Source organism: Dunckerocampus dactyliophorus, chromosome 10 (assembly GCF_027744805.1).
Source record: "Dunckerocampus dactyliophorus isolate RoL2022-P2 chromosome 10, RoL_Ddac_1.1, whole genome shotgun sequence".
NCBI classification, from domain to species: Eukaryota; Metazoa; Chordata; class Actinopteri; order Syngnathiformes; family Syngnathidae; genus Dunckerocampus; species Dunckerocampus dactyliophorus.
The window spans coordinates 23,159,105-23,185,085 of record NC_072828.1 but is presented as its reverse complement, the minus strand read 5'-3'; the positions used below and the strand labels follow the sequence as shown (position 1 = coordinate 23,185,085).

Below are 25,981 nucleotides of genomic sequence, written 5' to 3'. Positions count from 1 at the left end.
AAGCTGGGGTGTCCAAGCAGTTGAAATATTAAAGAAAAAAAGGAAGTGTTTTTTTCCAAAGTCATAATAGCATGAGAAAAAAAAGAGAACTTTGGGCACCTCTGTTTACTGTATTGACACACAGCACATGCATTTCAAAACAAAACCCTGCAAATACATGAATGCAAACACACAATCCGTTTGGAGATCAGATTTGTGGTTTGGCTGTGTTCACACAAATAGCAATGATGTCATTTGCGGGAGCTGCAATATACAAAAGGGCGTTGGTTGGGAAAATGTGATGACTACCCTGGCAATTGAAATTCTCAATCACAAACACACACACATTTTGGCCACTGATTCCTCAAATCAACAGCCCTGTCTTTCATTGCTTCTGTATTGGGCCGTCAGGAGTAAACTGGGTCAGTGAGGCAGTAAAATCCATCCATTTTCTATGCCGCTTATCCTAATTAGGGTCGCGGGGGTATGCTGGAGCCGATCCCAGCTGACTTTGGGCAAGAGGCGGGGTACACCCTGGACTGGTCGTCAGCCAATCGCAGGAGGCAGTAAAATATGGAATACATCTCATCAATGTGGGCCTGTACTTTGTGACCTTTGGCCTACATATAGGGGTTTTAGAGCGTTTTCACAGCAAAAAAAAACAGTAAAACGGAAACAGTGGTTAACAAGGTACATGTGTTCGAGCACTAATGAACTTGCACGTGTCAAGGCTCAAAGCAACGAATAAAGAGCATTATTTTGTTTGTTTCAGGAATTGGTTTGCATGTGGGAAGATTTCTGAAGTTATCAGGACTTTGTGGCTCGAGCTGGCTTTTTGGAGAGGGTTGTTTTCACCATGCCTGAGGAGCCTGGTCCGTGCAGTGGACGGGGATCACTGACTGTTTCGGTGTTGTAGCCTGAGACTATTTGTCTGGACGGCCCACCTGGGTGGGATGGGTGTATTGGATGTCTTCTGCCCTGGGGAGAAGAGGGTTGGTTTTGCGGGGACGGTTCCAGTGCAGGGCTGTGCCATGTTTCTCTGTGTTGCACTGTCCATCCTAATCTGTGCAAATGTTGGTGTGCGCATGTGCTTCTCAACGCTTGTATCAGTAAGAGGTCTGTAGCATGTTCCCAAATCAATACATTTACAAGCCAATACATTAGCAAAAAAGGGTTCTGCATCTCTATGTATCTGGGTACTTTCTGGTTTTGGGAAGCAAGGAATAATCAAGATCTAAATCTTGAATGCATGCTTTTTCCATCACTGCCTGTCTATTGCTGTCTTGTTTCGATACATTTTATGAAAGAAATTGCACCCACCCAGGCCTGTCACAGTGATGCTGGCTTGGGACTGGATCTTGCCAAAATGGTTGGAAGCCTCACAGACATATTCTGCCTCATCCTCCACCCACAGGCCTGAAAGGAAATATACGAGTGAGGTAGAAAGCCAAATCATACATCTACAGGATGCGGTTCACATACAGTATATAAATCATAAACCCACTGGTGATATGAAGACCTTCTCTGCTCTGAGTGATGGCGCTGCGCCTGTGTTGCTTGTGGAAAAGGGGCACACCGTCTTGCCTCCTCCAGGTGACCTGTGGCTCTGGATAGCCTTGGGCTTGGCATGGCAGTGTCACATTGGAGCCGATGTCCACTGCCATGTCTAAGGGTTCTTGAGTGAACTTTGGTGCAGCTGCAGTGAGCCATTAAAAGACATTTGCTGTAATATGCTGCACACATAGCCAAGCTGTCAATCATGGATTATACACTGACACTTAATGTGTCAGTTCACAATAAGTATGTGCTTCTTTGATACATTGTTCCCTTGATCTTGCAAAATGCCTCATTCACTGTCAGGACATCATTATGCACAGTCATTACACACAAGTACTTGTATATTCTGTGAGCCATAACAGCTGTTTCAATGATGGTCTGTCTGAAACATCCCACTCATTGCTTGCCAACCAAACAACATTCCCTGTGCCTAGCGTCTGCCCAATAGAGTATAAACCAGGATTTGTCTGCCAGAGTACAATTCTCCATTAAAGGCTTTTTTTTTACACTGAAGTACTATTCGGGTCAACATTCCCTTAATACTTTAATCAGATGTTAGGGTGTCTCTCAGGTGAAGTCACCAGGTATTTCTGGGCTTGCCTGTTTAGACAGTTGTTAGTTTATGAGACCAACTGGATGTGCGATCAAATTCTTTGAAATAGTTTTTTGGGAATCAGCGAACGGTGGTGAAACGGATTTTCAGTTCCGTCATCACAAAGGGATATTAAGTTGTTCATTGAGTTCATTCAGTACTATGGTATACTGTAATGCCCCCCTCCATCACATAGTAAGTATGACAACCCGAACATTAAACTGTTATTACTGTAGTTCTTTGTCTTGGAAATACAAATACTAAAGTAGACTAGTCTTTTTTGTTCTTACACATACCTCCAACATCAAGAAAAACCTTCCCTGATGAGGTGCCAGCAGTGTTGGAAGCCACACAAGTGTAGTCTCCAGCATCAACATCCAGGGTATTTTTGATGGTCAATGTACCTGCCAGGGCATCTACGTCCACTGATTGAGTTGAATGCAATTGGACATCACCTGGAAAGCCGAATAAAAATATTATTTAGGTCCAAACTTATTACAAAGCCACTCCTTTGCCTGATTTCTTTTTTGTTACCTTTGTACCACCAGATCTCAGGATGTGGGATTCCAGATGCAGAACAGGCCATCACGGTGGTTTCTCCAATGCCATTAAGAATCTCATCAGCAGCTACTGTTACTACAGGAGATTCTACAGAAAAAGTACAATATTCAGTCATAAATATGCATTTTATGTTTATTTGTATCTTTTACTGTACATATTCAGTTACCGATGTAGGTGATGATGGCAGCCATTGAATCAGTTCCAGCTAGATTGCTGGCCAAGCAGCCGTAAACGCCTCCATCCATCTTCTCCATGTTTCTTATTGTTAACGTGCCATCAGATGTCATTCTGTGTCTAAATAATAGATAATCTTTGTGAACTTTGAACACAAGAAAGATCCAGTCAGATGTCAAAAGTGAAAAGTGAATCCACCTGCTTGACGCCATGATAAACATGCCATTGTGTGTCCAGACCAATCTGGGTGGAGGGTAGCCACTGGCTGAGCATCTTATCTTCACTTCTTCTCCTATTGTAAACGTCTGGTTCCGAGGTTCCACTGAAACTCTTGGCACCTCTAGTGAAAAATATTAAAATATATATAATGTAGAGTACATATTGGTGTAGCTCTGTTACTCAGCGCAAAGCGTTGCTCCAACTAATAATGTTCCACAGCTTATATTTCACCCCCTCGGTTTCTTTTTGGTAAAATAATACTGCATACAGACCTGGTCAACCTTTGAAATCTGTTAAGATGAGGCAATTGATTCATGGTGTGGTGTTCATCCGTTTAAGGATGCACTCACTACATTCTAACTGCCAGAATCAGTCACGTGTAGTGTGGGAAACTGCTCTAAATGGAGATGTGGAACATCCAAATTCAAATCCAAATTCTTGTGTGCCTCAAAGATCAGAACAGTTTTTTGCTTTTTACATAGCACAGCATTAAGACATTTTCTTAATGTTTACAGCCCAGCTAGGCTCTCATTTGCTTCAACTTGCAAGGTCACCCTGCCCTCAGGGGGGCAAAGACACTGAGAGGAAAGACACATTCTTTGGACCTGACTCAGCAGTGTTGTGTTTTTAAAACACCCTTCATCACATGCTTCCCTTTTGGGCTTCCCCTCTGCAGTAATCCACATCCACTCCCTGTCTTTTTTCTGTCTGTTTCCCAAATTCTTCCCATAATTTTCCTCATTATCCTCTTACATCATTCATACACGCCTTCCCTAGCCTGTTTTTGTGTGCAGCCTAAATTGCTGCTGAGCCATTGTATATTTTGTGTTTCAATTTTAGTAAAAAATAAATAAATTAAAAAAAACACCGACAATTTCTTATAAACTGACAATTTTTGGTCGCTACTAATAAGTGGTCCATTTTCTACACAGGTTTCTTTTCACTGCTATCCACGGCTGCAGCCTGGCTCAATTGAGATACAGACGACACACATATTTGTCTCCAGTGCTGTTTTTGTGTGTTGTGTGCCGCTGATGGTTAATGGTGGGTCATGGACACATTACTCACGTAACTCAAAATTATCCACCAAAATAGACACCAGGTAGAGTATTAAAATTATGTTTTTGGATAAGAATGGGAAGACAAGCTGTTAGAATGTTAGTGTTTTTTGCAGCTCCATGTGAATGGGGATGGTTATTAAATGTTGCACATCATTGTCGTGTAAACAGTTCCATAAGACTTGAAAAAGGTGTACTATGCCCTGGACTGGCTGCACACAAATGGTTTGATCCTAATATGAATAATGGTATTTTGGCACCAGCCTGGCACATTCCTCAGAACAGATACATATACAGTACAGTATCAGTGGTCTCAAATTAGCAAAAATAATACGCAGAGGTTGAATCAAGGCAACTGGACTCTCCTTGTTTGTTGAAGACGTTTCACCTTTAATCCCAAAGGCTTTTTCAGTTCTAATTTTAAGTGAGGAGTTTTCTACTTATGTGGGTGTGTCGCCTGGGGGTGGTAAGGTCGTCGTTGTCATTGTTGCCCGGCGTGGCTGGTGAAAGACCGTAACAGCTCATTAGGAGCCAATATTGAGAATGAGACAATCCTTGGGAGGGGGACATCACAACATTGTTGTAGGCAGACCTCCTCCTCTGTTTAAAGAGGTCCTTTCCAGTTTGACATAAATTGCCTCCTTCACACCTCTTTCAAACCAGCGCATTGTTGAGTTTGCTTCTCAGGATTTTGTCCTTGGGGTGAACCAGCTTTTGCCTGAGGGGGTTAGTGGGTTTGGAGAAAATCCTGATGAGTTTCTCTGACAAAGCAGCAAGATAAGGAACCACCACATTCCTCCTCCAGTTTCTATTCCCAGGCTCGGGTGTAGTGGCCCTTTTCTCCTGGCGGATTCGGCCCAGTTGGGATATCCACTGTTAAAAAGAGCCTTCCTGATGTGCATTATATTAAAGGTAAAACGTCTTCAGCAAACAAGAAGAGCCCAGTTGCCTAGATCAACCTTGGCAGATTACCATGACTTGGACAATGGAACACAGACACAGCAAAAATAATGTTTGATAACATGAAAATGAGACATAAAAAATCCTGAACCTACCTAATCTTTTTATGCAGACAAAACAACCCGGACAGGAAGTCAAACATCTGTTTCATATCCCAGTCTCACTTCAACTGATTGGTCCCCAAATTGCTGAACAATTTAAATAAATGTGAATGAAGAGTTGCGATTTGATGGTAAATTATAATCTTGCTGCAGTGGTGAAAGTACAAGGTTGTCTTGCTTCACAGAGACATGCTGTTATGTATGCACCAAAAGAAAATGGCACACACTGCATCACAGATGCAAGTTTTGTCAGCTTCAATGTGAACCTACTATCGCTTCCACTGTATTCAGCAAAGTGCTGTTGGTCATCAGACCTGACTCTCTTCAAAGCGAGGCTAATGACTAGGATAGTAAAGACCAGGGGGTAATTACAAACCCCCCAGGGCTTGCTGACAGCTGTTTGAGAGGGGGAGCGAGTAAGGTGAGGCACACGCACAAAAAGAACCTAAATGTTGTCTGAAAAAAGAATAACAAAAGAAAAGACTTGATATAAAAAGAGCAAAAATGTCATGAAGGATAAGCATCAAAAATGGCACGAACTCTAGAAGGAGGAATGTAGTGAATTGGAATCAACTTCTCATGAGACTGGTGGTTGTATAATTAAATAACTACAGAAGCGGATGTTAGTCTGAATAGATTATTATTTCTCTGTCATTTTCCTGGCCTCTGGAGTCCCCATACGGATTCTGACCAGATTTCCTAATGGCAAATTCATAGCTATGACATGGCCATTTCCTGGTGGTGTAAAGCACTTCTCTGAGACTTTCTCTTATCATTGCCACAACTGTAACTGTAGAACAAAACAAACCGGAAATTTACGGTAAAACCCTACTTTGGAGCTGCCAAAGAAGGCATAAGGCTTTTTAGGATGTCCAATAAAGCTTAGGGTGAATTATAGTGAGCCACATAAAGAAGTAGAGCGGGCGTACGCAGGATATGGGCATGTATTATAAATATATAAAAGAGTTGTCGCACAAGCAAACATCCATTCTCTGTGCCAACAGTGTTATTAAATCATAAATCAGTCAGGAATTGGACAAGACTGCTTACTTCCACCTAAATCTTAATTACAGGTGGTCCTCGGGTTACGTCTTTCCGACTTTCGCCGTTACGGGGTTATGTACCCACTCCCATAAATTAATTAATGGCTTAATTTTGTTCCATAAACATTGGACTCATTTGTTTCAGCAAGTGCAGCAAACAAATACGTGCTGCACGCCTCAAAGACGCATGCAGTGGCCTGCAGCGGCACCCGAGATGTTGCGAGAATGGACTGTATCCTGTATCCTTGACCTCAGCACCTTCTCCTGCCTCTTCTTCTTCCTCCTCCTCCCAATACACCACACAGTAAGTTGTTCACTTGTTATTACTGTTTCATTTCACTTTTGTACAGTATTTACTGTTTTATTACTGTATTTTATGTCCGTCATGTGTTCTGTGTTCAGTGTGAGTAACTAAGGAGTTAATTTATGTTCTATTTAGGTATAGATTCAATTTACATCAAAATTTGACTTACATCACAGTCAAAGAACGGAACTTGTACATAACCTGATGTCCGCCTTTACACTCCTGATCAAAATCTTACGACAAATTGAAAAAGAATGCCGCACCACCTGAAGCTTCAATGTTCCACTGAATGAAAAAGCACCCCAGACCATGATGGACCCCCCCTCCACTGTGCCGGGTAGAAAACATCTCAGGTGGGATCTCCTTGTCATACCGCCAGTAACGTTGGAAGCCATCTGGACTGCCAAGGTTACATTTTTTCTCATCAGTGAATACAACTTTTTTCCACCTTTCAATGTCCCATGTTTGATGGGACAAAGTCTAAGCAGGCAGTTTTGTGGCGTTGAAGGAGACCAGGTCTTTGAATTCCTTTCTTGTTTTTTAAACCCTTTTCCCGCAGATGCCGTCTGATGGTTACTGCGCTGCAGTCGGCACCAGTAAGGGCTTTAATGTGGGTGGAAGGCCGCCCTGTGTCTTGATGGACAGCTAATTGGATCCTCCGGCTCAGCGCAGGTGTGATTTTTTTGGGTCTACCACTTGACTTTTTTGTCCCATAATGCTCAGGATCTTTCAAAAAATTTTCAATGACTGATTTGCTGCACCCAACCTCAGCAGCAATGGCACGCTGCGAGACGTTCAAAAAGAGAAAGCTTCTTAGCTTTAGCCATCAGGAGGGCATGACAGTGTTAATGCCTGACAGATTTTGGCTTTATAGCCTGTGGTCTTAAACTTTTGATCAGCTGATAAACAGCCTATTTCAGTTTAATTGTTGTTTTTAATAAATTACTTTATCAAAATGTTTTTTGTCTCACTCCCCCTTCTTGCTTTTTCATATTGTAGCTCTACTTAAAACCTGATTAAGATCCAAATATGCAAAATGAAAATTCGAGCAATTTTTCAACTGGTCTTAAGATTTTGATCAGGAGTGTTTTACTTGTATAATACATTTTAGCATAAATACAGTTTGTGGTGAAATCTGTAATCATTAACTCGCTCAGATGATGCGATCAATAAGCAACTAGAAAACATTTGGAGTTCCACAGTGTTCCAAAGTAAGGTCAGGTCAGTGACCTCAAAATTCCCATTCACCTTCATATACACTGGAAATGTTTGGGGCATTTCTGACACTGGTAAAAACCCAAAGAGACAATCCATGCAAACAAAGGCTGGGAAAAAAGCCAGCACTGTGGAGTATTAGACAAAAGACACACAAACAACAAAAGATATGCGCAACAGCACTCCATTTTTACACAGCAAACAATATACATCTTTGGAAACATTCACTCCTCACCTTGCACAGTGAGGTAGATTCGCTCTGCTGTCATCCCTCCTTCATTCACAGCAATACACTCGTACCAGCCGGCATGATCTGGCGTGACAGCAGACACCTGGAGCGAGAGGTTGGTCTGGACGTGCACCCGAGGGTCCAGACGGGCATCGAGGCCCTCTCTCAGCCATGTGAGGTTGAAGCTGACTGTGCTGACAACGTGGCAGGTGAAGACAGCTTGAGAGCCGGGAGAAGCTGTGACATTTCCTTCAATTGTGATGGCAGGAGGCGGCTCTGCAGAATGAAGAGATGTCATATTAAGGAACCGTTTTGGTTTACATGGAGATACCTGGAGGGTAGATTTATACAGTCATGTAGAACTATGTCAAACCTTTACAAGCTAAAGATAAGAGGCTCAAAATGCTGAAAAAAAGTAATTTTTGACCAGTGGTGTAGAGGATTCCAGCACCAATATGGCCCATGGGTCTCTTCAATCAGCCTAGTATTCAATAGGGCTATCAAAAATAGAGTGTTAACGATGGTAAATAATTTATTTAATTCCGTAAAACTTTTTTTGCGTAATTAACGCATGCGCATCATGTCAAGTCACACCTCTGCGTTATGATGGCAGATGGAGGCAAAGTAGCATCCCCACACAGTCACAGAGTCTGACGCTCTTTTATAACCTTATCCTGACCTGAAAACATCAACAGCAGTGCAATTCCAGCACCAAATATGCATCCCCAAATCACAAACACATCTCTAGTATGCTCGTCATCGGAATGACACTTCCTCACTGTCATTCAACGGCCGCGAGGTGTGTTCCGGGACAGTCCGCACATCACCACATCTTTATTATGCAGTGTTTGTGTGGTCTAAATAAACAGAAAGCCAATAAATGGATATTCTTATTACTCACTAACGTGGAAATGCTGTGCAATTTGCTGCATTTAAATATGCTCGGAAATCCCAGAAAATACATCGACTGTACACTCAAAACGTGTGAATTCCAACTTGAATTACGTGGTGTCTTTAAACGCAACCCACACCTATAAAGTGTGAACACAGCCTTTCAAGGTTTGGGTTGTAAAAACATTCTGGCATACATAAGTTACTGACTAACACAATCATGATATTTTTCATAATAAGGCTTGTTCTTGACATGGCATCTTCATTGACCTTTTTACATAATACCATCACATGGGACAAAGAGTGCTATTAATTATTTTTTCCAAGCAACGTTTAACCGTGGAAAAGAGACGAGCGGAGCAGAGAGAGTGAGTGGAAGCTTTGGCTCTGACAGCATGTGGATGCTGGGGATTTGAGCACAGCTCTTCTGGATTAGGGGGATATCTATTTGGCAGCTGGATGAGTATTGTGTGTTTGTGTATGTGATTTTGGGTGCTTCACATCCTGTTTGTTCACTGGCCCAGGATCAATGGAAAGTGCTGTGGCTAAGATTTATGAATTTCAGCATTTTTTTTTTTTACTAACAGAGGTGACAGTGGGATTAGTTGAGTAAGCAATGTGAACACAGAAACCAACCCTTCGTCTGATTTTTTACTCATGTTTGACAGTTGTTTTTTTCAGTTTTCCTTGGCCTCCTTTGAGGTGATTTTGGGGAAATTTCATGAAAATATAGAGACTAAAATGCTCTACAAATTATTTACGGATAGGGAGAAATACTGGATGTTTTGTTAGATTCAATGGGAAGACTAGCACCTACGTGGTTTTAAGGCTTATTTGTTTTACTATATTTCTAAAGAGAAGTAGTGGTTTCACTTTAGGTCAAAAGGTAGGCGTTTATGCAGTTTGCACAGCAAAGCAGGGGTCTACTCAAGTACGCTTGGCGAAGGGGAGATGCTAGTTACTTAATAGCTATTAACTTAAAGCATCTGAAACAGAAAGGTGTCTTCTCATTGGCAGACTTTAGGCCCTAACAGTTGTTGTGGAATGGATAGAGGGATTTACACTATCTGCAGAATGGATAAAAGGTCTTTTTTCAGTTGCAAAAACAGTCAAATGACATTATCTCCAACGGGGAAGGTATTTTTTGTGAAAAAACCTGCTGAACCTAGAAGGACCCTATTTTTACTGCAGTACGGTAACCGACCCGTAACTACAATTCATTATGTTCTCCCATCAGACACCTGTTAAAATCCATTATTGACATATAAGAGAACCAAAGCATGGAGACTGGAACCCTGCAAGGCATGGAATTTTCAACAAAAAGGGGCAGCAATAGGAGGATCAAGTCCCAAGTTGTTGGACAGATGTACTGTATTGTCTGCTTCCTCACTACTGCCAAGGTGCCCTTGAGCAAGAAACCAACCTCCCCCCAGCTTGAACTAAAGGGATGCAGCAATATTTGCACACCCCTCAGCAGATTGTGAGCTGTCCATTTGTGTGTGTCTAACTGCATGACTTGTTGTTTGTCTGTGCTCCAGTTTAAATGTGGCAATAAATATATAGTGGAACCTCAGTTAGCGTACAAAGAAAAGTGACACCAAAATTTAGACTTAGTTTGTGTACATTTCCTGGTTAACGTGCAATATAGCGCACGTCTTGTCGTGTTATAAATACACCGCGAGTGCGACAGTGTTCTTCATGTATTTTTATCATAAAACATCCTTGTTAGCAGCTTGCTAACACATGGAAACAGCAAGTGAAAGTCAGCTCAGTTGCCCTTCTCATTATTATTATAGTTGAATAAATGAACATTTAAGGTTACTTTTACCTTCATTGAAGACATGAGACAAAGACACGAAGTGGCGGCCAGATCAACACAGACACCACCTTGTTTTGCCACAAGTTATTTCTTGAATTCAGTGGTGTTTCTTCTTCTTAATTGTTCATTTATCCCTTTCATTCATCATTTATGTGTATTTATATGCATTTTGAAATTGTTTTGCGCATGTAAAACTATAATTGTAAAACTGTAAAAATGTGTTTTGTGTTAACATTTTTGGCTTTCTGAAACGGATTAATTGGATTTACATGACTTCTTATGGGAACAATTGATTTGGTTAGAGTACGTTTCGGTTAGAGTCAGACCTTCTGGAACTAGTGACGCTAACCAAGGTTCCTCCTTTATCACCAACAAAATATCCAGCAAAATGTGGACTGTTAAAAGATGACAGAGCGGTTGATTATTAAAATATATGCCTACCTGATACATCCAGAAAGGTGCGAGCTCGTCCTGTGCCGGCAGTGCTGACAGCAATACACTCGTAATAGCCTTCATCCTTTAAAGTCACCTCTTCTATCTCCCATGATGCACTTTCAGACTCCCTGTAATCAAAATAAAAAAGCACACAACTTTAATGTACTCACCAATGTACAGTGTACAGTAAAGGTTCACACAGACTTGCAAAAATTGCGCAATGTGCAATGTGTCCAGTAGTTGGTGATGTTTTTGTCTTTGAAATGAAATATGTGCACTTACTGTATGTTTTGAGTTTAGAATTGGACATAAGTACTATAAGCATGGCAACTCTCCAGGTCGCAGTAGCAATACAGTAAATGCCCACATTGTCAGAAGTGTGTCATAAACAAAAACAACAGCAGTGTGGTCCACGACCGTTCCGCTTGTGTGAGTTTGAGCACCACCAACATAAATAAATAATAGCAAATGGCCAAAACTACACTGTTTAAATTGGTTGCCAGTAACAAACGGTATCTTATAGCGGGCTCCTTACGTGACATTGCTAACCTGAACAACTGATCCACCCCAAGTCGTCTTCCATCACTGCTGAAGCGCAGCGTGAAGGGAATCAAGCTCTCCACTTGACATCGAACAGCCCCTTTCTGGAGATAATAACCATGAGTTGTGGCTGGCATCAGCACCTTAGGGGCATCTGACAGGAAATACGGAAAGCAAAGTTAACAGTAATTGCGCATATCAACAAACTATACGTACAGCCTGCACTAGTGACCTGGTATAATACTTGAGAAAGACACACTAGAGACCCTCTGGAAGACAAAACCATTTTGGTCGTATCCTGTCAGCCGCAGGAAGAAAGCTTCATTTGGTGGAATAAAATCAGTGATGTTCCAGAGGCCGTATGGTTGGCGTTCAGGGTAGTAGCGGATTGGCAGCGTTTTAATAATTTTCCCCGTGATTGTCATGAGGTCTAGCCTGTCAGCATGAGCAGGAGGAGAAAGTCCAGTGGTGTTCAGCAGGATGTGGGTGGGAATACCTGCGAAGGACCCATATTTTAATTCTGGTGATACAATGACACAAAATTAAAAACAGTGGATGAAAAACAAAGGAAGCTGCGCTTATCCTTGCTATATCATACAGTACTAGCGACTTCACTAACCTTTAACTGGACGACTAATCGTCTTCTTGAAATCCAGGGTGGGCTTTCGAGAAAACCCAGCACGAAAGTCAATGGTACTGAGACCTGAGATACGGACTGAGTGTCTTCCATCGCTAGAAATCTGCAATTAAAAGCGAAGGTATGGTGAAAAGTTCAACATGAAACCCAAAGGTTTTAGCCTCCCACTTGCCAGCCATTGTTGAATAATGTTAACAGGACACCTATGGTTTTAACCTCCTTGCCAACTACTTTTGATAAATCTATTGTCTTCCTCTGGTTTTAATGTACTTTCAGTGAATGTTAATATGCTTTTAATTGGTTTTAGCCCCTTCCTAGCTACATGTTGGGCTTAGCCGCTTTGCTATCCACTAATTGTCATCAAATATGAGCATGCTAGCATGTTTTAGTGATGGGAAACTGGATTCCTTTTACTGACTCAAGTTTTTATGAGACACCCAAGTGCGAGTCAGTGAAACTCGCAGGCTGAGCGAGTGAATCGTTTTGTCGAGTCTGTGGTGCAGCTCGAGTAGGAAGGGTAAAGGAGAGTTTATTTGTGGCAAGGCTCAGAGTCTCACTGAAATGGACGCTAACGGAATCAATTACTTCAACAAGTAAAGCCAATTAATCCATTCCAGAAAGCCAAAAATGTTAACATAAAACATTTTTATACTTTTACAATTATAGATTTACATGCAGAAAACATATTCAAAATGCAAATAAATACATATAAAAGATGACGGAAAGGGATAAATGAACATTTAAGGTTACTTTTACCTTCATTGAAGACTTGATTCTTGACGTGACTGTTCCCAAAGACACAATGTGGCAGAGAGATCAACACCTTCCCCTTCAACACCACCTTTCTGTTTTGCCAAAAGTTATTTCTTGAATTCAATTGTGTTTCTCACCTCAAATAACCGAAAAATGGAGCTGAAAAAAGTTGCAAGTACCAGCATTTTGATAAAGACGGTGAGAAAACACCGTTATTGAATTCAAGAAATAACTCAAAACAGGAAGGTGTTGATCTCGCTGCCACATCGTGTCTTTGGGAACAGTCACATTTTCAGTGAAGGTAAAAGTAACATTAATATACATTTATCCATTTCATTACCTGTTTTGTGTTAACATTTTTGAGAGTCAACAGCCTTACGATTCCAGTTGCCATTTTGTGAGCAAGCTAAGGATGTGTTTTGTGATGAAAATACAATACGCTAACCCAAAAATGTACGCAAATTTTGGTGTAAATTTTCAATATAAACCAAAAAGCACGCTAATCAGAGAGGACGCTAACCGGGGTTCCACTGCACGGGTGTATTATGTTGGGGGCTGCCCTTAACTGGTACGACAAATTCAGTTTTAAAATGGAAATCTGTATTTCACTCTAAACTTTTTCTGCCAACCGTTTTTTGAAGAGTCGTTGGCTTATGTCTTTAATCACAGGCAGCACCTCTGTTGTATAACAGCCTTTGTGCGCCTACAAGTATAGACAAGCCAATATGATTGAGTCTAGCTGTCTGCCGTTTAAATATCTTACGCCTTGCTAATAAAACATCCACAATTCCAAAATGACCCAATCAGTCTGACGTTCATACTTTAATTAGACAAACATGAGCACTATAATCAAAGGCGGCTAATGGCTCATATGTTCTTCTCCTTTGAAGCCTGGCCTTTATACCGACACTGAGTAATTGCAATGAAAGTATAGGTTAGGGAGAGGTGGAAACTCCACATCTTAGATTAAAAAAAAAACCCTCAAAGGTGGGAACATAGAGCGGGAAGATATCATCTGCTTGGCAAAGCTGCAAAAACAATGAAATACCACAAGGACAAAGTGCAGACTTAAATGTAAAAGGGTAAAACAATGAAACTGCATGATAACGCGTGGCCTTCAAACCTCCATATTGACTGAATTAGCCCACAGATTCAATTTGCTAGGATTAATAAAGAGGTCCTTTAAACATCACACCCCTACCAAAGACATTCCCTTCCCATTTCACACGTAATCTGGGCAGACTGACCACTTTTACGCTGAACTATACAACTCAGGTGTAAACCTTATGTTGAAACTGCAGACTAAATGTTTTGGCAGAAGAAGTTACAGTATGAAATGCTGCAGACAGGCATTTTGCATGTGTAAGACAGATGTGTAAGCAACGTTGAGGTGAAACATCCCCTTCTTCCTCCGCTCCACTGTAAAATAACTGATAAAAGGCAGATTAAAAATCATCAAATTCCTTCTCGAAAACAATCTGTGGTCAAGGTTTCAGGCTGCCGTGTGACAGGCCATTAGCATTATTGAAACCCAGCGTGGCAGAACAGTGAAATCTCCCTGAAGTACTTATCCACATTTCTTGGGCTGTCCTGGGAAACTTTATATGAGGGAGAGACATTTTTAGTCTTCGGGCTAGCAAAATATGTAGGTGTTGATGGACTGTGTTAAAAAAAAATCACCCAAGATAAGCCTAAATGGGAAAGCAGAATGTATTTGGACTTCGGAGGGAAAAGGACTAGTTCCATAGGTTTAACTGAGCCAGATAATTCAATGAGTTCAATGCATTGGAGGGAGATACAGTAAACATCTGGCACGGACACCGTAGGCAAAGAAATGTGTGTCCTATTTGGCATTACTTGTGAGAGAGTGCCATTCATTTCTTTACACGAGAGTGTTTCCACAAGATGAGCGCTCATACAAAAGGTATGTGTGTGTATGGTATGTTATCACCAGTGAACATGCATGTTAAATTGATTGCATATCGCTGTATCGGAACACTCTGATATATTACCGCAATAATTCAACATAAAAACCTTCATCAAAGGCACAACTGCCCCCCGGGGTGTGATTTGTGACCTCATTCCAAGATTATGCTGCTGAACTGTTGGGTTATTGTTGGGAGAAGTATGTAATTTCATACACAGTTCTCGGTAAAGAATAGATTGTTTAAACCTTGATAGACCACATCCCGGGCTGCGGGTCCTTGATGTTGACTACTTTGGCAGAGTTGGGAATGTGCAAGAGCTCTGTCAGACCATCACTCTTCCCCATGATGTTCCCTGGAGGCAAAACGGGAAAATGATGTGATTATTCACCTCTTCTGTCCAGTAAGGTGAACATAAATTCATTTTCAACACCTACTCATGCATATTTCAGTGTTGCCTATCACTCATAGTACCAAAAGCAGTATATTCACAATTTCAAACCCTGTCCCTGAAGTACAGTTTAAAAGAATAGATGGTAAGAGTTATCCTACCCTGGGGGTTTATAATCTGGATGTCAGGTGCTGGTCCACTGAGAGCAACAGTGACTTCCTTGAGACTGGGGTCAAAGGGTATCCACCAGGTGTTGCTGACCCCAGTGATGTGATCAGTTGACAACAGGTGGACCTTTGAGGACTGCACGGCTTCCTCTACCCATTTCAAAACCTACAGCATAAATAATGCAGAACCTACTTATTGACACTACATTTCTACAAAGGCCTAAGATGGTACAACAACTTAATGTTTATCGCTTATGATTAACTGAGATGAAAACATGAATATGTTTACACATCCTTAACTTCCAGGATTAATCAATAAAATCCATTCCAGGTAGGGATGCTCCGATCAGGGTTTTATGCTGCCGAGCCCGATATCGATCACCCATGAGTGAAATCGGCCGACCGATCACATAGATGAGCTGTAAATGTTTCAATGTATTTATGATGAGTGGTACTGGTAAGCTCTGTTTCCTCCTACTCCTTCTCAACATGTGGAATTGTAAATTATGATATGTGATGTATACTAAAGTGAAATCAATGCTCAAATATCAATCAAATTAAATCAAATCAATTGGCCGGGTGCCGTATAAGGGGGAGGGTTAGGACAATTCCAAGGTCCCCTGACTGACAATCCATCCATTTTCTATGCCGCTTATACTAGTGTCGCGGGTATGCTGGAGCCTATACCAGCTGACTTTGGGCGAGAGACGAGGTACACCCTGGACTGATCGCCAGCCAATCGCAGGGCACATATAGACAAACAATCATTGGACAATTTAGAGTCGCCAATTAACCTAACATGCATGTTTTTGGAATGTGGGAGGAAAACCAACACACACACAGGGAGAACATGGAAACTACTGTATTCATCTAGTCCGATGAATTCAATTTACGGGTTATTTGCTTTAGACTTCTGACTGTCAAGCACATACGGGCGACTGTTCAGTATTTTGGCTACATTAGCTGCTACATTAGCTTCCCTTTGACTCAAAAACTCACCATACTCTGTCAAGTGTTTGTTCTTCAAATGCTGTATTAAATTAAAGCTTTTTAACATGCTGCCCCGACAAGATATTATTCGTGGCATGTTTTGCTGGGTGCACAATTTATATCACTCTCACAAACGGCAGGTAAGTTCCACACGGCAGACATGTTTGTTTTGGGTTTGGCATGCCTGCGCAGTGTGAAGGAAAAGGGACGACCGCTACAAGCTGTCGGCTGCAATAGTCTGAGCCGGAGGTGATCGGCTTATGTGAACGCCGTTGAAAGGAATTTATCGGCACTTGCAGATCACATGCTTTTTCACTTTAATCATCTGATACTGATCGGTGGCCGATCGATCGAAGCATCCCTAATTCCAAAGCAACATCTACCTGTATGTTGATCTTGACTTCCTTGGAAAACTTCTTAAATTGGGAACAGAATATTTTACGTATTAACTGTACAAAACGACAAAACAGGTGCAGGAAATATACAGTGTGAGCAAAACTGCTAGTACCCAGTATTTTGATTATGTGGTTTGGCCATCATTGATTGGTTTTATGCCCACGGCCAAAGCGTGTCTTTGTGAAGCCAAATACTTCACATGTCTCAGAGTACAGTACAGAAATGCAGCCCTGTTTAGTAACGCTCTTACCTCATTGACCTGTTTCTTGTCTAGATGGAAGACCTGCCCAGAGCTGGTGGAGGCAATTTCCTCGTATACCTTGTAGCCAATATGAGTCCTGTCATCGCAGTCCCCCGTCAACACAAACACAACCTGGGCACACACACACACACACACACACACACACACACACACACACAATACACAAATGTCTACGAGTCTGAATTATCATAGAATCTCCACTGCATAAAATAACTGCCATACCTGGGACTGTTTCTGCTGAATGAGCTGAAGGACTTCATAGGTGAGCTTGTAATCTTTGGACCGGGCATCTGTAAAGACGTAAATGAAGGATCCAGGCTGCGAGATCTCCAAAGCAATTTTTATGGCGCCAATGCTCATCTCCGGACAGTCCCCTCCTCCCTGACAATAAAAGGATATCATGAGCAATTTCTCTTTAAAACATGTATAAATCCAATAGTCCAGTTTTATACTGACAGCACTACAGAGGCATTGTATGATAAACCAAAAATAATGACGTGTGTACATCAAATTGTAAATATCAAAGGTATATGGAAGAGTATGACCCTCAACTAAGCAATCATCACTCTTAAACATCGTAGTTCGTAGGCTTTGGATTACCACACTGCACTTACCAGGCATTTTCTATGTTAGGCCAATTTGCTAACCTTAAGTAATATGTGCTAAAATCTAAGCTATACCCCACATATTCGTAAATCAACATTTACGACCCCGCAAATTCACATGTTGTTTTTTTTTTTCAAAATATGATTTTGTGCCCATTATCTCCATAATTGGGCTGTTTATTGGTAGAAAACCCATCTCATTTCCCTACATTGGTAACGCTTCAGTTGCACAGAAAGTATTCATCTGACTTGAGGATGTGTTCTTCACATGCAGTGAATCTGCTTGACATTTAGGCTGTTACTCACACATCAATAACCAACAGGAGCTTATCAACCCAAATGCCTACCTCACTCACAGTGCGACTAAAATAATATCACAAGTATCACATGTGAAACATACAATGTAACCGTACCACATGGGCTATCAAAAAACTAATGATTACTAATATGCAGTAATCCCTCATTTATCAAATTAATTGGTTCCAGACCCGCCCGTGATAAGTGAATTTCCTAGTAGGAGTCCTTATTTATAACTGGAATATTTTCATAGAGCACAGAAGACATGTTTAGAACCTTCTAAATACGGTTTTCAACATTATTAGAGTCTTCTAGACATGAAATAACACCCCTGTAGTCACCTTTACACTGGTAATACCCAATATAGTACAAATAAATAAGACTAATTAAGCCATTTAAGACACAAATAAGTCTCATGATTGTGTGTGTTACTATAAATGTGTTCCCTAGGGGACCTGAAAGAGAGGCGGACAGGAAGTGACGTCAGGGATTCAGAGTTGATTTTCAGCTTTGCATGGGTAATGCCTGCAAAAGTAGTCCGTGTTGTTATTAGGGATTTTCATTATATAAACACTCTAAACACTTAATTTAGATGTGGTAAAGGACGGTTGTACATGCAAAACAATACTATTTTAAATTGATTTATAACCCCAAGGCATGCTGGGAAGCCCATGTGTACACTTCCCCAACAGGAAGTTACCCAGCATGCCTTGCAAGTTATAAATGCTTCAGTCAGCTACAGTGTGTGAACCATTCCATAACAAAGGTCCAAATTCATCTCTCCATAAAATAAAAGTACCATAACAAAGCCAGTGATCTATACTGCTAATTTCAGCAAATTAAATGTTTTTTATTCATAGACAGCCAGTTGGGCGTGCAGTCAGTCTTCGCGTAACAGAGTGATACAGAGAGGGGAAACAAAGTAAGTAGATTAGAAAAGCATGTGTGACAGTGTGATTGCCCTTCTTGGCCGCTATTCTTTCGTTGATATCTGTGTTTGGCATGCTTGCTGGGGTCAAAGAAAGACGTTCTCTACAGCATTCCAGCAGACACGTGACTGTCTGGCTGAGTAGTTCCAATAGCTGGCTGGATGCAGACACATCTGGAATGGAGTGACCCGTGTTTTTTAGGCCAGTCAGGGCAAACAGGGATGAAATAGTCCTCAGACTCGAACATATTTCAAATGGCCAAAAATATAAACCCTCCATTGTCCTTTGGTCCCCGAGATTAATCCGAATAACTTGCTATGTAAACTTTTGTTTCTCAGGTGAAAAAATATGTTAAAAGTACTGCAAGGATATACATGACAGAAATGTATTTAAAAAATACAAATTTGGAAATACAGTATCGACAAGTAGAAGGGAGAAAGGAGGACAAACAGCGACGGTAGTGAGGCAGCAACTGATAGGAAACTGGAGCGTCTCCATTCTCCACACAACACACTCACACACCAGATTAGCACAAAGTCATGCCAAGGATGCAGAGACGATAGCCAAGAGCTTTCTTTAAAGTCCTCTGAGGGATTCTTGTCTCTGTCTTTGTCACCATTAGTCGGGAGCAGTGCACAGTTTGCAGTTTGTTTTGGGGGGAACACAATACTAATTTGAACTTGGTAACTTTGCTTATCTGTCAAGTCAATCTGTGTTTTTCCTTATGCGTGCTTTTGCAATGTGCACAATGTTAAATAATGGCAGAAAAAGAAGAATTCTTTCATATGCAATCTGTTAGTGTTGAGCGGTAAATCATCTGGCTGCAGTAAAGACGCAAAGCCACTCCAAAAAGAAACTTTCTCTTGTAAAGGCAAAGAAAAACAAAATTTCTGAGACATGCTTCATCGTCAGTGGTAGACTGACTAGGCTTCATCGCCCATATCTAATAAATGTTTCAGCTTGAATGATCTGACAGCATGACCTCAGCTTGCAGCCAGTCCAAACCTCTATAAAACCGATGCCTGCTGAACCCACCTGAACATACAGCTCCCTCAGCTCATACTGGAATTTCTTCGGGTCTGTTGTGATCGTTACTGGGCCGATTTCTGCGAACAACAAAAAAAAAATGATCAGAAAAAATGAAAAACAACCCCATTGCATTCTCTTAGTCTTTTTAGTTTAGGCAAATGCTTTCAGATGAAAATGTCACATGTTCAATTATCTGTTAAATATTTGCATCAACAAGAACCACCAGGCTCAAAAACAGATTTTACCACCGGTGTGTGAACTGCATCCTCCATCCGTCCCCCGCACGCACCTTGGTATCTAAGGATAAACACCGGAGCCTATCCCAGCTGACTTTTGGGCGAGAGGCGGGGTACACCCTGGACTGGTCGCCAGCCAATCGCAGGGGCTGTTATTTATCTATTTTAATTGTATTTTGAACATCCTCAAGCGTCATGTTACGTATTAAAACTAGCTTCCTCCAGAACAGAGATTCTCAACTGGTGGGTCGTGACCCAAAATTGTGCCACAGAGCTGTTTTCGGTGGGTCGTGGGGTTTCCCTAAGCAAAATAAATAAATGAATAATGTAATGACCCTATGTGCGTGCTGTTCTGGACTACGCTATTTGCTTGCTACGCTGCGACGAGGCGCTTGCCATGTTTATGGGCGACTTTGTCAACTTTGAGCGGGAGGGGAGGAACATTGAGTGGGTCCATCCGACACACAGCTGATATCTGCTGGAGAAAAGTGTGCCGTAAAGAGAGAAACAGCGTCTCAAGTGCTGCAGCTGCTCAGGTGCGTTGCAAACAGTCCCTTTAAAGATAAAATGAAAAAAAATTGTCATTTGTCATTGAGAGGTGATCGAGAACTACTGTTCGAGAATGTTCTGCCACTTACTAAATAATTATTTTTATAGTTACAGTAATCCCTCCTTTATCGCAGTTAATTGGTTCCAAATACACTCAAAACATGTGAATCCAACTTAAATTATGCGGTGACTTTGAACGCATCCCCTCCTTGCTCATAATAACATGGTGAATTGCAATTCAAACGAGTGTTGGGCAAATAGATGTTCAGACGTGTGTTATCTTTTAGCTTGATTTCAATTTTTCGGGTTATTTGGGGCTGTTAATACATACATAGACGTATAATACACACAAATACATATAACCCTGTCCTGTCATTTATCTTTCTGTTAACAAAGTACAGTAAAAAAGGGCATTTTTCAGACTTAGTCCCAAATGGTGACTAATCATGATTTTTTAATCATTTGACAGCCCTAATTTTGTCCCATATTTGTTTGGGGTTCCACTGTATTGGTGTGAGCCAGTCACAGGCCATGAGCCCACACACTCATGTTCAGTTAACAACATGAAATGATCCCACGCTGCGTTCCGTCATACTGGCCCAGCTTTGACCTAAGGAAAGTCATCTTGTCTGATTTTACTGCACTAACATGGCATTTGTTTTGTACTCCCGCCAGGGTTGGTAGTCACTTTGTTCTTTCCGTTAATGAGTTGCAAAGCCCATTCTTGAGTCATACTGGGTGACATCAGCCACTGCAGCTGTGCTGTGGAATGAGCATGATGAGGGCAGCGGAAAACAAATCGGTAGACGCAGACACAGCTTTGCAGTTTTCTTGTTTATAGGGGAAGACCAAATGACCCCTGATTTTTCAATTTTGTCAGCCTAGACATGAACAGCACCAAGGCTATTTACGTATGCATAAATTAGTTGACAAAGTAAATAAATGAGATGAAAATACATCACTTTTCTAGTGTGAATGGGAATATGCTTACGGATTTTATTCATGACTTTTTTATAGATACCCCTAACCTTAACCCAGTGCTTCTCAAATAGTGGGGCACGCTCTCCTGGCCGGGCTGGGACTGGACGAACGTTTGGTCTCTACCTGCTAGCTCAGCAGACAGATAACAGGTTCTCATTCAAGACTCCAGGTAAGTTCCATTTCAGAGTCACTTTGACGTAATATAAAACTGAACATACAGAAATAAATAATGTCAATTATCACTTACGGTACATAAGATCCAAATAATTTCTCTGTGACATTCAACATAAATGAAATGCATTAAAACAAATGCGCCAGCTCGGTGCTAATTTACATTGGAAATCATTTTCCTTTGATCTTAATTACTGTAATTTCCTTTGATTTTAATTACTCCACTACTTCAACATTTTTCAACCAATTCCAACATCAATATCGTTCAGTACAATTAAGAATATCTATTTTTCGCATTTAAAAAATTCCCATTTTTCCAGAAAACTAGCTTAAGGATATTCCTTTGATCTTAATTAGTCAAGTACTTGAACATTTTTTTACCAATTCAAACAATTCCACCATCAAATCGTTCAGCATATTCCAGATATTAAGGCTACCTATAACATTTAACATACATTTAACCTAATATATTTAACATACATATTTTGTCTATAATGATGTCATAGTCTTGAACACTCTTATACATCCCAAATAATTCGGATACCTTTTTTTCCTTTTATTATTTCTTTTTGTGCTCTTTTTTGTTTTGAATTGGACAATGCCATCCGTCCATTTTCTATACCGGTTCTAGGTTACGGGGAGCTGGGGTCTATCCCAGATGACTTTGGCCGCAAGGCAGACTATACCCTGGACTGGTCGCCAGTTAATCACACATATCGAGACAGAAAACCAGTCACCCGTAAATTCAAATGGTCACTGGTAACTGTGAACAATGCCTTATCTAAAAATATTTTCATGTTTTTCAGTTGTATAAAACATTAATACCTTGGTCAATGTACATAATGTACATAAACATATACTTTTCATTGGCTCCAGGATGCAAAGTCAGAGATGAAACATGCTGCAGTTACAACCTTGCATGACTGCATTCCATATTGGAGAAACCTGAATACAATCCTGGCTGGAAAGGAAAGGAAAGGAAATAGTTTTAATGCTGTCTCAGTGATGACAAAGAACACATAATTGGCATGAACAAGGCCAAGTGAATGAACTCAGAGTAAAAGAATGCTGGCAAGACTGTCAAGAAAGAACATCCGAGGAGAAAAATGACCATCACAGACCGAATAAATAAAACTGTAGATCTGCATCTTTTAGCTTTTTTTCCCTCCGCTGCTAATACAAGTTGACATAAGCAAAGTGCAGGCAAATCATCAAACAGCACAGTGAGTCCAACCTGTAGTTCCGTATTCTTACAGCATCTCTCTGTAATGCGGTGAATCAAGCCCACATCTGCACATCACGTGCGAGATTAAACACTCAAGTAAGACTCTGATGCGGTGGACTAAAACTGGCAAATGTCCATTCCTAATCTTCACCTTCTCTGACAGTGGAATCACACTCGTCTTCAAGGTGGTGTTTGGCGTTTCATTACCTCAGTCGGCATGCACTCCTACATTGCACTGTAGCTCGTGTTTTTCTTTAGGTCCTGTCTCTATTGATTTCTGTCTGCAACAGTTTACAGCCTAGGTTCCCAAATTGGGATAGGCATACCCCCAGTACCCCCAGTACCACCATTTGCACCTAAAACTCACAATTACGAGTACGCCCGAATGCCTCACGGCGCAAGGAGAACGGAGCAGAAAGGAGTAGGAGCATGAAGTTGATCATTGCTCTGTGTGCATCATATGAACAAATGGGCAAGTTTGATGATTATTTTGTGCATTAAGAATGTTTAATTTTGAAGATTACATTTATATTGATGTTCCAATCCCCAAATTCCCCCAAAATGAGGCTTTGTCATTGGTATTTTTGTACTCCATTTAAGACATTCATAAGACTCATGCTTGTGTGTGTTACTATAAATGTGTTCCCTGGCGGGCGGTTGGACAGGAGTTGAGTTCAGTGTTGAGTTTTAGCTTGCCGTGGGTTACTGCAGCAACAGTAGCCCGTGTTCTTATTAGGGACTGTCTTGCCTGTTGGGAGATAATTCAAACCTGCAATAAAAGAGCCTGTTGTTCTGGCAATCGAGTCTGGCATGCGTGTGCCTCAGTAAACATTACAGTAACTGACACGTAGTGACCAGAATACTACATATCATTCACAGTGTCTCTGAATGCCTTATAATTGTATTTTAGTTAATTTAGCCTTTTTTATGCTTAAAAATGTTTAATTTAGGCAAAACAATGCAGAAAATATGCTTCAATATGCATATTTTTGACTAACAATAGGCCATATTCAACCACAAAACAGCATTATTTATGAATTAGTATATTTTGGAAAATGACTGAGCGAGTGAAGCTGCGAAATTCGAACCACAAAGTGGCGAGGAATGACTGTAATTCCAAACTGTAAGATCTCAGGTCAGTTGAGGTTCCACTGTGTAGGTGTGAGAAAGGGCAGACATTGCCGAGCACACACACACTCACATGTAGCTGTTACAGCACTTAAAAGGCAGCAGAGGCTATGTCGTTCTGTCATTCCACTGATTCAGGGTAAAATCTGCCAGAAAAAGAGTGGCTGTCAGTGAACGTCAGCTTTGGCATGTAATTAATTCCATCAGTCCCGCTGAGAGAACACATATGGAACCGCACACTGCTCAGCATGCAGCGTAAGATGTGCTCATGTCGACTGATACTATTGTTCCAACAAATAGGTTCCAGTGACAATACGATTACTCCAATCGCCAACATGATGATGAAGGCTAAAAATACAACAAATAATTGAAGCCATGCCTTGGCTTGGCTTTCCTGCCTTCCTACATTTTCAATAACTACATCCTGAATCACGCCTTTAGGTGCCCTTTCTTACAACTTCTCTTTCACTCTCTTCCCGTGTCAGATAGCTCCAGCTGACATTTAACGACTTGCCCACAGTGACAAAGACGACATCAGGTTTTATTACAAAGTAGCATGAACTGAACATGCGATGGAAAGTTCTCCAACAGGGAGGACCACCATGTTTTGAGGCTGCTTGTGGTGGCAGCGCTCCACTCAATACAGTTGGAGGTATAACAGAGCGTTGGGCCTCGAGCCCGCACTAACATTAGTTCGAAAGATGAAAAAAAAAAGGAATCCACACACATAAACTTGTATGAAACCAAAACTGCGGCGACGCAACAGAGACAGATGACTTGTCTGGAGGCACCACAAGTCATCCATTTGACTGGCTGACTGCTGCTGGAAACACAGCACAGAAGAGAATGCGACCCCGGGGGATAATTAATTGTGTAGTGTATGTGCATGCGTGTGTTGTGTAAGCATGGCAATTGTGGCTTCCATCTTTCAATGCAAAAATGTAATGTAAGCTGTCTGGAAGAAAGACTACAACTCTGCAATGCTGTTGACAATAACATTACAAATAAATGTTGCGGTCAACCAAACGTTTAGTAAAGCTACAGGCTAACATGGTTATTTATTGACTGTACGCACTACAGCAGATCCCCGCTTTTCACACGGGTTACGTTCCGGGGCCACCAGCGAATGGTTGAAAACCATGAGTAAATCATATGCCCATAAAAATGTCTGTCTAGCTCGCTCCCCCTTCTGATATCTTGGCACTGACGTTCTCACAACATTTGCAAATAAAAGTGCTGTTATAATTATTAGATTAGCTTCAGCTCCAGAACCCTCCACTTCTCTCTTAAATCGACATTGTTCACTCATGATACAATCCACGTTTAAGTCCAAAATATGCCTCACACACTCATGAACCACATTTAGAGTGTAAAATGTGTATGTACTCACCACTAGTGAATGATAATGTCAGCTAATCTATGAACGGATGGAATAAAATGGAATGGACTCGGAGTCACGTTGTACAGTAGTCTTTAGCCCGGTCGTCAGGCTAGCACTAGAGGCGAGCAAGCTAGAGAAGGCATTTCTCCAAGCCGCGTCTTGTAATTCTAATTTGTGTTCACCTCGCTGCAAGTTTTCAAGATTCAAGAGTGTCACAGAGACGTCTGCCACAGAGGGCACCATCTTTGAAGT

General features: G+C 41.2%; 1 protein-coding gene across 8 annotated transcripts in view; it reads right to left on the bottom strand.

Moving 5' to 3' along the window:
* hmcn1 (hemicentin 1) overlaps positions 1–25,981 on the bottom strand; it is a 146,904-nt gene that overhangs the window by 56,733 nt on the left and 64,190 nt on the right. For all 8 annotated transcript variants that reach the window (XR_008572707.1, XM_054789955.1, XM_054789958.1 and 5 more), the window contains 16 exons: positions 20,065–20,135; positions 17,421–17,579; positions 17,187–17,309; positions 15,545–15,716; positions 15,241–15,347; positions 12,297–12,417; positions 11,910–12,173; positions 11,687–11,831; positions 11,144–11,265; positions 7,999–8,268; positions 3,062–3,203; positions 2,856–2,983; positions 2,663–2,776; positions 2,425–2,583; positions 1,484–1,675; positions 1,300–1,395 (listed from right to left, as the gene is read on the bottom strand). Coding sequence is in view for 7 of the 8 variants with exons in the window: in XM_054789955.1 (XP_054645930.1) it covers positions 1,300–1,395; positions 1,484–1,675; positions 2,425–2,583; positions 2,663–2,776; positions 2,856–2,983; positions 3,062–3,203; positions 7,999–8,268; positions 11,144–11,265; positions 11,687–11,831; positions 11,910–12,173; positions 12,297–12,417; positions 15,241–15,347; positions 15,545–15,716; positions 17,187–17,309; positions 17,421–17,579; positions 20,065–20,135 (2,385 nt within the window). In the remaining variant the exon portion in view is untranslated. The remainder of the gene's footprint in view (positions 1–1,299; positions 1,396–1,483; positions 1,676–2,424; positions 2,584–2,662; positions 2,777–2,855; positions 2,984–3,061; positions 3,204–7,998; positions 8,269–11,143; positions 11,266–11,686; positions 11,832–11,909; positions 12,174–12,296; positions 12,418–15,240; positions 15,348–15,544; positions 15,717–17,186; positions 17,310–17,420; positions 17,580–20,064; positions 20,136–25,981) is intronic.